The sequence below is a fragment of the Triturus cristatus genome, chromosome 4_2 (genome assembly GCF_964204655.1).
Source record: "Triturus cristatus chromosome 4_2, aTriCri1.1, whole genome shotgun sequence".
NCBI classification, from domain to species: domain Eukaryota; kingdom Metazoa; phylum Chordata; class Amphibia; order Caudata; family Salamandridae; genus Triturus; species Triturus cristatus.
In genome coordinates, this window is record NC_140586.1 from 950,328,980 (window position 1) to 950,340,018 (window position 11,039).

At 43.4% G+C, this 11,039-nt stretch overlaps 1 protein-coding gene across 2 annotated transcripts in view; it reads left to right on the forward strand.

The window, feature by feature from the left end:
* LOC146839069 (uncharacterized) overlaps positions 1-4,353 on the forward strand; it is a 50,753-nt gene extending 46,400 nt beyond the window's left edge. For both annotated transcript variants that reach the window (XM_085603074.1, XM_085603073.1), the window contains one exon: positions 1,456-4,353. In XM_085603074.1, coding sequence (XP_085459200.1) covers positions 2,330-3,658 — 1,329 coding nt within the window. In that variant the 5' untranslated portion in view covers positions 1,456-2,329 and the 3' untranslated portion in view covers positions 3,659-4,353. The remainder of the gene's footprint in view (positions 1-1,455) is intronic.
* Positions 4,354-11,039: the final 6,686 nt, after the last annotated feature.

Below are 11,039 nucleotides of genomic sequence, written 5' to 3' on the forward strand. Positions count from 1 at the left end.
TGTACATCACAAGTGCCTACATGTGCACCTCCTGTTTGTACCTCATAGGCACCTACCTGTTCACTTCCTCTGTTTATACCTCACATGCACCCACCTGACCACCTTCTCTGTTTATAGCTCATAGGTACCATCCTGTGCACCTCCTCAGTTTGTAACTCCCAGGTGAGCTTCTGAAATAAAGCTTGTGATCACTGTACTGCCAAGCATGGCCTCTTGACTATCAGACCATTATCTGACATCTGCTGTGTGCATGCTTCAAGTGTGTCCTCCTGCCTCAGCTAACAATGAACCCTGTAGAGTGAGTACACAGACCGGAGGGAGTAGGGACGCTGAAGGATATGGAATGAGGTAAACCTGGTTAAAAGAAATATGGGAATGGAGAAATGTGACTTCACCTGGGGACGACAGACATCTCCTCTCGTTCTACCAAAGCCCTGTTGAGTCACAAAGTAGCATCCTGGCCTTCAGACAGACAACAATCAGTCAAATATCATGGAAAACTAGAAAAGGGAAAACAATTATTAATATTCACACATCTGTTGGATGCTTGATATTTCAGGTAAAATATTGGTTGTGATGGATTCTCTATAAGGAATAAATGACTGATATCATTGAATAATAAATTACATGAGTTAATGTTTGTTTGCCTTATCTGTGAGCACAATATAAAGACAGGCCGTTGCAATTAACCCCTCATTCTGTTTTACAAAAAGCCCTGGAAGGAGCTGCAGATTGAATTACAACAGGATCTTAACTTTAATTAGTTTAGGAAGAACTAAAGTCTTACTTTTTTAAGTTGTCATTCAGTTCAGAATCAGGCACTAGTTTAAGGGAGAGGGATATATATTATGCCAATAGAAAATCCACTTAACTCCGGATAATGCTCCAGTCTTCCAGGTTAGAAGGATCCAGAAATGCTTGAACCAGAGGAGCTGTTGAAAGTGTCAGTGGTGACAATGAACAGCAAGGTAAAGGCAGGAGTTGGCATTTGAGCTGATTTAGTGTGAACAGGAAAGCATTGTGAAAAGGAGTGTCTGGGGTTATCTTTGTGATGTATGCTTTCTGAATAGTTACCTTTAGTAGATACTTCCTGAAACTGAAGTAACTTCAGCGCTTCTGGATTCCACTCTTTTTCCACAATCTGTTCTTTTTTTAAATGAACTCTTGTCCATATATATCTACCTAAAACTGTACCTGTAGCACAAGTGCTCTCTGGCTGCCCTTTCTTTAGTAAGTTAATATGTGAATAATGGTAAATCACTGCCTTTTCAGAAGTAAATAGGATGTGACATGTTCAACAAAACGTTTAGTGTACTATCCATGTATGGTGAAATATTCCTTCCTAAATTTCAAATATAGTAAAGAAGAGTTGTCTTCTTCAGACAGTTAAATATTGTGTATTCACATTCCATTACGTTTGTATTCAGTAATTTTACATTTCTCTACATCCAACAGAAAATAAGCCTTAAATGACTGAGTGATTATGAATAATGAAGATTACACAGCAAAACAATGCAATCCGAGACAGAGGACAGATCCAGGAAGAAACAGTCCAAGGCAATTCAGTGAATGTAAGAGTCTGAGCTCTGCACCTCCACACCACAAGACAAAGAAATGACCTCTACAAAACTAAGGCAAAAACATTGAAAAACCACCTCCTGTATAAACAAGCTTCCAACACCAGCTTTGATTACGAGGACGGTATGATGTGGCTAGAGCAGTGCTTTGCTTCCTAACATGACAATCGACCACCATTCAGTGCTCTAGGTGTATTGCAAACTCTTTCCCTAGCCATATCACAGGAACCAGGGAAAAGCACAACAGTCTGGAGCCTAACAACTGAAGACTAAAGGAAAGGAGAGTACTGCTCACTAAATCACAGAGTATTATCCCAATTTACACCGACCAGAAGGATGACAAATCTTTACCTGCAAGCACGCAAAGCCATTATCTAATCTAAAGATGCAATCACCCACAAGGAAGCCTTACGTATTGTATAAATTTGGCAGGTATTTAGTGAGTCTAGTATTTTATTGTTAAATCCGAAATAAAGTGTCCAAAATACCACACACATACAGGGAATATGAGAATAACCCAAGCCCCGACGAGGCAGAAGTGATGCTAATGCGCATCGTTGCATCTGTAAATTCCCCCATCCTAGTGGCACTACCCAGAGGTGTTTATCATCGAGCTGGATCTTGGTCACCACTGGTTGTGTAAATGACTCCCGGTTAGATGAATTGTATATAACAGAGGTGTTTATCATAGAGCTGGATCTTTGCTCACCCCCGGCTGTGTAAATGATTCGCGGTTGGATGAATTATCAACCATGTTGACCCTTCAAGAAACACGGTCATGTGATGTAGACATATATATATCCAAGCCAGAGACACTAACCAAGAAAAGAGAATCATACACATGCAGCGAGAGCTATAGCTTGTCACCACTGCTAAAGCACCATCAGCAAACACACACCGGAGAAAAATTGTGCAATTGCTCTGAATGTGTGAAGAGCTTCAGTCAGTTAGCAGACCTCCAAACACATCAGCAAACCCACACAGTTAAGAAACCATACCATTGCAATGAATGTGTAAAGAGCTTCAGTCAATTATCAAATCTTCGAAGACATCAGCAAACACACACAGGGGAAAAACCACACAAGTGCAGTGAATGTGTGAAGAGCTTCAGTCAGTTAGCAAGCCTCCAAAGACATCAGCAAACACACACAGGGGAAAAACCATACCAATGCAGTGAGTGTGTGAAGAGCTTCAGTCAGTTAGCAGACCTCCGAAGACATCAGCGAACACACACTGGGGAAAAACCATACAAGTGTAGTGAATGTGTAAGTAGTTTTAGGCAAATATCAAACCTACAAAGACATAAGCGAACACACACAGGGGAAAAGCCATTTAAGTGCAATGAATGTGGGAAGAGCTTTAGTCAATTATCAAATCTCCGAAAACATCAGCAACCAAGCTCAAGGGAAAAACCATGCAAGTGCAGTGAATGTGGAAGTAGTTTTAGACTATTATCAAACCTACAGAGACATCAGCGAACACACACAAGGGAAAAACCATACCATTGCACTGAATGTGGAAATAATTTTAGTGATTCCTCAAATCTCAGGCTTCATCAGCGAATACACACAGGGGAAAAACCATTCAAGTGCAGTGAATGTGCAAAGAGCTTTAGTCGATTATCACACCTGCAAAGACATCAGCGAACACATAATGAGGAAAAACCATATTATTGCAGTGTATGTGGCAGTGGTTTTGTTGAGTCTTCAGCATTAAGGATTCATCAGCTAACTCATACGGGGGCAAAGCCGTTCAAGTGCAGTGAATGTGTGAAGAGCTTTAGTCAATTATCAGACCTACAAAGACATCATCGGACTCACACAGGAGAAAAACCATACCACTGCAATGAATGTGGCAGTAGTTTTACTTACTCTTCGGCATTAAGGAATCATCAGCAAGCACACAAGGGGGAAAAACCTTTTAAATGCACTGAATGTATGAAAAGCTTTAGTCAATTATCAATCCTACACATCCATCATGGAACACACACAGGAGAAAAGCCATTCAAGTGCATTGAATGTGTAAAGAGTTTTAGTCAATTATCAAGCCTATATAGACATCAGCGTACACACACTGGGTAAAAAACCATACATCCGCAGTGAGTGTAGAAGTACCTTTAGTGCATCTTCCGCATTAAGGATTCACCAGTTAACACACACAGAGGAAAATACTTTCAGGTGCATTGAATGTGTGATTATCTTTTGTCCATTATTAAACCTACGAATACATCAACAAACACCCACAGAGGAAAAATGATATTGCAATGAATGTCAGAAGAAATGTTGTCAATTATCAGATCTCTAAAGTCATCAGCGAACACACAGGGGTAAAACCATACAAGTGCTCTGAAAATGTTACGAGCTTTTGTCAATTTTCGATCCTACATAACCCTCAGTGAACACACACCTTCCTTTTACTCACTTAGAAATAATCCTAGAGATGCAGTAAATCCGTAAAGAATTTAAGAGTATTAACAATAATATTGACCCATCTGAGGACATAGACAGGAGCAGAATAGCGCAGTTATTGTGAGAGGAAGGAATTACCGAAAAAGGTAAAACTACAATTATGTGGGACAATTAACTACCAGATGATAGAAGACTCGACTAGAAGGAAAGAAGAAAAACAAATAAGAAAAACAAATAGCGATATTTGTAAAATGATAAAAGTGTCTTTTTCCAGTGCTTGCTCACTTTTCTACACATAGCAAAACAACGTGATAAACCGGGAAACCCATTGGGAGACTAGCACAATGTGGAATAAAAGAAAAGAAACACTGGTGGTTTTTATTTGGTGAGGAAGAGTTAAAAAGAAAAACATCCAGGTGCTGTAAAAGCAGTATTATGAGCAATGCGTGGACTAAGAAGAGTATTTTCAGCTACCTTTAGGGATTAGTGATAAAACCTATAAACTCAACACACTCGGACTGAGTCCCTGCAAGAAGAGCTAATTTAACAAGCGCACGCTGGTGAATATTCACAGCTGATTGTGGTCTTTGGTTGTTTTCTACAACAGTGAGGATTCAGTGACAGCGGCCAGAGAACAGTGTCCAAAAGCACGAGAAGTGAAAGGAACAGAATGTGAGCTGCCGCTCTCAGGGTTAATGCTTGCAGTGCAGCACATTCACCACCTAAGCCGTGACGCAGAAGAAGAGAAAGGAGCAGAATATGAGCTGTAACTGTCAGGGTTAATGCTTGCAGTGCACGACATTTACACCCCAAACTCTTACGTGGAAGAAGTGATGCTAATGTCCATCATCACATCTGTACATGCACCCACCATAATGGCTCTTCCCAGAGGTGTTAACCATCAAACTGGATCTTGGTCACCGCTGGCTGTTGTAAACAAATCACAGTTAGATGAATTGTATATAACAGAGGTGTTTACCATCAAACTGGATCTTGGTCACAGCTGGCTGTGTAAATGGGTCGCAGTTAAATGAATTGGATATAACAGAGGTGTTTATCATCGAGCTGGATCTTGGTCACACCTGGCTGTGTAAATGGGTCGCAGTTAAATGAATTGGATATAACAGAGGTGTTTATCATCGAGCTGGATCTTGGTCACACCTGGCTGTGTAAATGGGTCGCAGTTAAATGAATTGGATATAACAGAGGTGTTTATCATCGAGCTGGATCTTGGTCACAGCTGGCTGTGTAAATGAGTCACGGTTAAATGAATTGTATATAACTGGTGTTATCATCGAGCTCGATCTTGGCTCACCGCTGGCTGTGTAATGAGTCACGGTTAGTTGAATTGTATATAACAGAGGTGTTTATCATCAAGCTGGATCTTGGCTCCCCGCTGACTATATTAATGACTCACAGTTAGATGAATTGTATATAACAGAGGTGTTTATCATCGAGCTGGATCTTGGTCACAGCTGGCTGTGTAAATGAGTCACGGTTAAATGAATTGTATATAACTGGTGTTATCATCGAGCTCGATCTTGGCTCACCGCTGGCTGTGTAATGAGTCACGGTTAGTTGAATTGTATATAACAGAGGTGTTTATCATCAAGCTGGATCTTGGCTCCCCGCTGACTATATTAATGACTCACAGTTAGATGAATTGTATATAACAGAGGTGTTTATCATCGAGCTCGATCTTGGCTCACCGCTGGCTGTGTAATGAGTCACGGTTAGTTGAATTGTATATAACAGAGGTGTTTATCATCAAGCTGGATCTTGGTCACACCTGGCTGTGTAAATGGGTCGCAGTTAAATGAATTGTATATAACAGAGGTGTTTATCATCGAGCTCGATCTTGGCTCACCGCTGGCTGTGTAAATGGGTCGCAGTTAAATGAATTGTATATAACAGAGGTGTTTATCATCGAGCTCGATCTTGGCTCACCGCTGGCTGTGTAAATGAGTCACTGTTGGATAAATTGTATAAATATATGGTATGAGTTTCTTACTAACAGAATCATTAAACCAAATCCTACCTTGTTATAGGACAAATTCAGTGCATGTCAGCGAAGTTATTGATGGGAATTATTGTGCAATGGAGAAGCCCAGTACACAGCACCATGAAAGGCTGAAGGGTGAGCAGTTATATGTGGTTTTGATTTTTGGTGAAACGCTCCTTTAGAGATCATATCCAGTATGTTGCTCTAAGTCTCAGAATAACTCTGCGTTTACGCTTTTTCTCATAATATGGGAGGCTGTTCCTCTGAGCCCCTGTAAGTACGCACAGTGCTAAAAGTCTAGCAAAGGCAATCTATGGAGCTACTCCACTGGTGTTACTGAGTAGGACCTGCTTTAGCTGTTGCCATTTGTTACTGTAAAAGAGAATTGTGTGGGTTTGACTGTGGGCTAGTAATTCCATAGTCCAATGGGTGCTTAACTAAAAACATTATACATATACCAAAGGTTACAAGGACATTATAGTTAAGTAATAAAAAATTTTAAAAACCTTAGAAATTCACTAAAAAAATCAAAGGTTACAGGGATGTTATAGTTAGGGTCAGATTTTACTCCTACAAAACCAGAGAAATTCAGATGTTATAGTTACCTGCGTTAACTATAACTCGGGCCCCCACAATGCACTGCATATAACCTCACATATATCACTCATGACATGGGCAGTGACATCACTGATGACATCTCAATTGACATCACTAATGACATCATCCAGTGACTGTGAATGTTTTTAAAAAGTTTGAGTGTTAAATATATATACCTAGGTGTATTGGTGAATCAGTGGGTGTATGAGTGACTGCATGGATGACTGACTGGGTGTGTGGCCGATTGTATGAGTGAGTGATTAGGTGTCTCAGTGAATGTATGGGTGAGTGACTAGTTGTGTGAATAGCACTCATGACATGGTCAGTGACATCACTGATGACATCTCAGTTGACATCACTGATGACATCATATAGTGACTGTGAGTGTTTTTAAAAGGTTTATGAGTGTTAAATATATATACCTAGGTGTATTGGTGAATCAGTAGGTGTATGAGTAACCGTATAGATGACGGAGTGGGTGCGTGGCTGATTGTATGAGTGCATGATTAGGTGTCTCAGTGAATGGATGGGTGAGTGACTGGTTGTGTGAATGTGTGTGTCTCAGTTGATTTCTAAGTGGCTGTATGACTGTGTTAGTGGGTACGTGAATGGCTATATGGGTGATTGATTGGTTGTCTGACTATCTCTGGTTATCTGGGTGTGTATATGTGGGTGAGAGGGTGTGTGACTGTCTCTATGTATCAGTGAGTGGGTGAGTCAGTGGCTGTATAGGGTAGTGAGTGTGTGTGTGAGAAGCTGTAGGTTGAGTGAGTGTCTGTATGGCTAGGTCAGTGATTGAGTGCATGTGTCAGTATCCGTGAGTAACTGGGTATGTGAAAGGCAGTATAGGTGAGTGACTGGGCATATGAGTGACTGTATGTGCTAGTGAGTGAATGTGAGAGCGGCTATATGGATGAGGGTATGCTTCTGTCAGTGACTGAATAGGAAAGTGACTACGTGTTACTATTTGTATGAGTAAGTAAGTGGGTATGTGTGTGCATATCTGTTCAGGTGAGTAAGTGGCTGTGTGATTGACTGTATGGGTGAGTGTCTAGGTGTGTGAGTAGATTTATGGGTGACTCCGTCAGTGTGTGAGCACCTGTATGGCTGTATGAGTGGATATGACAATGGCTGCATTAGTGAGTGGGTGTATGAGCTGCTGTATGGGTGAGCGATTGGATGTGTGTATAGATCTAGCAATCAGTGAATGGGTGTGTTAAGTACTAATATGGCTCAGTGAATGGCTTTGTGAATGGTTGTATGGGAGTGGCAGTGGATGTATAAAAGATTCTATAGGGGTGTGAGTAAGTGCGTCAGAGATGCTGTGGATGATGTCATCACTTATCAAGGATGTCATTTGAGATGTCATCAGTGATGTAATCAGCGATGTCACTGACCATGTCATGAGTGATCTAATATGTGAGGTCATAAGCAGTTCATTGCGGGGGCACGAGTTATTGTTAACTCGGGTAACTATAACGTCTGAATTTCTCTGGTTTTGTATGAATAAAATCTGACCCTAACTATAACGTCCCTGTAACCTTTAGTTTTTTTTGTGAATTTCTAAGGTTTTTTAAATGCTAATTCCTAACTATAATGTCCCTGTAACCTTTGTTTTTTAAGTGAATTTCTAAGGTTTTTTAACTAGAAATCACATTTGCGGAGTGGTGGAGAAAATGGGCTGGGCCTCTCAGGAATTCTGCTGCGTAGAACTTACAGTTGCGACCTGAAGGGCTTCTTAGCCCCTAAGGCCCCTCTGAAGCGAAGGAGACTTTATCCCCCAACTAGTAGTACGCCGGGAGGCACATTTGCAGGGTGGTGGAGAAAGGGGGCATAGCCTCTGACAACTTCTCTGAAATCCTGCTGTGTGGGACTTACTGGAGGTAACAGGAGGGGTAGTTGGCCCCCAAGGAGGGTAACTACCCCTCCTATTACCTCCAGTAAGTTCCATACAGCAGGATTGCTGAGATCTGATAGCAAGCCATGCCCCTTTCTCCACCACTCTGCAAACGCACCTCCTGATGCACTACTAGTAGGGGGTGGAGTCCCCTTGGCTCTAGAGGGCCCTTCGGGGCCAACTACCCCTCCTGTTACCTCCAGTAAGCCCCACACAGCTGGATTGCTGATGGTGGTCAGAGGCCATGCCCCCTTTCTCCAGCATGCAGCTCCCTGGGTCTAAAAAGCAAAGTGTGCTCCACTTTGAGCAAGCGAGAGCAAAATGCTCTCCCTTGTTCAAACCGGAGCACACTATTTGCTATAGGATGGCAGGAGCAGTACTCCTGCCATCCGATAGCAAACTGCAATGTCCTGGGGGTAGCCCAGGACATTGCTGGAGATGGCCCTGGGGGGTGGCGGTCCCCTGGGCAATTTACTGCTCCAGGAGGGGGGCTGCATGCCACCCTCCCATTTTGAAAATAGCCACGGGGAGGTGGTGGTCCCCGGGGGGACACATGCCCCCCGCACTTAAGTATAGTAGCTCCGGGGAGGTGGTGGTCCCCGGGGCTGCATGTGGGGGCCGGAGCCCCCATGCATCTTATTTATATCTAGCCCCGGGGAGGTGGTGGTTCCTGAGGCTACAGAGGGGGCTGCGTGGCCACCCCCACATTTCACAGTATAAGCCATGGGGAGGTGGTGGTCCCCAGGGCAGCGGGGGACAACATGGCCCCCCTGCGTTCAAGTAAGTCAGCCCCAGGGAGGTGGCGGTCCTCTTATTTTGTATTGCCTCCGTGACCTCATCCCCCGGTGGGCTAAATTAAATGAAGCGAGGGAGCCCGTGCTTCATTTAAAAAAAAAAATGTTGGGCCAGATTGTCGGATCCACTTCGAACCCTGCCGAAAAAAATGTTTTTTCTGTGGGACCCCCTGAACAGGCCTACGTGTCTGGGTGTTCCTACGCTGCCCCCTTTTCCTTTTATTTTATGTTTCTGCTTGTGACTCGGTTCAACCAAGGCACAAGATGGCTGCCAACACTACCTGGTTTGAAGTGTTGGCAGTCAATCAGATCTCAGGCACAAGATCAGGAGGGTTCGCGAATCCACCGCTGCCACAGTTGTATATCTGAGAAATCTTTGAATTTCTCTATAACTACTGAACAGATTTACACCGTTTAACAATAACAGTGCTTTCAGGTCCAAGAGCTAACCTTCTGCCAAATTTGATGTAATTCCGTTTAGCAGTTCGGGCTGTAGCCGCTTCAAACGTTTCCTATGGAAATTAACATGGAGAAAAAGTATTTTGGGACCCCCCCTTTTTCTCTGCCCCCGCTTGACAGATCACTCCAGAATTTTGATGACAGCAGCTGATGTGACTGACCCGTTAAATTTGAAAATTTCGTGAAGATTCGTCAAACAACTCCAAAGTTAGTCGCAAATCCAAAAACTATTTTCCTGTGGAATCTAGGTCCTAACTATAACTACCTACTGGCAAACGCCAGTAGGTAATGTATATATAGTCACTGAAAAAAACAAAGGTTGCAGGGACACTATAGTTAGAAAATAGAATTTAAAACAGCTTAGAAATTAACCACCCCCCAAAAATTGGTTACAGGGGCGTTCTAGTTAGGTTCACGATTTACACAAAAAACCATAGAAACCATTGAAATTCATCAGTTATAGAATTATCTCAAGAAACTATAACTCGTGCCCTAAGGTAACTATAACTCGCACCCCTGCCATGCACAGTTTTCTCATCAATAATTTCACTGCAAATGTTGCAGTGATATTGTCAATGATGTCATAGAAGAAGTCATGAGTGATGTAATATGTAGGGTCATTAGTAGTGCATGCTGTGGGTACCCCGTGGCATGACTGATCCTTTGGATTTATGGCAGAGCCCCACTGAATGGGGTCCCCGGGGCTGAAATTGGCCCCGGCCGGGGCAGCCGAGCAACCCTCCTCCCCATTATAATTGCAGCTGGGCCTAGGGGGTGGAGTTCTGGAGCTAGGAATGGCCCTGGAGGGGGGGCCACTTGCCCCCAGACCCTGTGGGGCTGTGGTTCCTGGGGCTGAAATCAGCCCCTCTGAAATGGCCGGGAAAGGGGTGCTGCGTGCTCTCTCCCCCATGTTTTCTACTTCATGCAGGCCCTGGGGCATGGGGTCACCATGGCTATAATTGGCCCCTCCCCTTCAGTTTGGGTGTCCGGGCCTGTGGGGTTGGTGGTCCCCGGGGCCAAAATTGGTTGAGGGAGGGGGGGGGGGCGCTCACAATTATGAAGCTAATTATTCCCCTGGAACCTGGCCCGCCTTGGGGGTGTTATAAAAAACAAGTGCATGAGTCCCCACTAGTGTTTTTATTTATTTTGCTGCATTAAAACTTTTTGGCCCATGTGGACCCAACCACTAGGCTTAGGGTCAGGGTATTTCAACCCTGCCACCTTCTTTTTTTTGGTGACAGCCAGTCAGATCTCATTTAGAGATCTCTGGGACCCGCAGACCCTCCGCGTCCCTAGAGATCTACA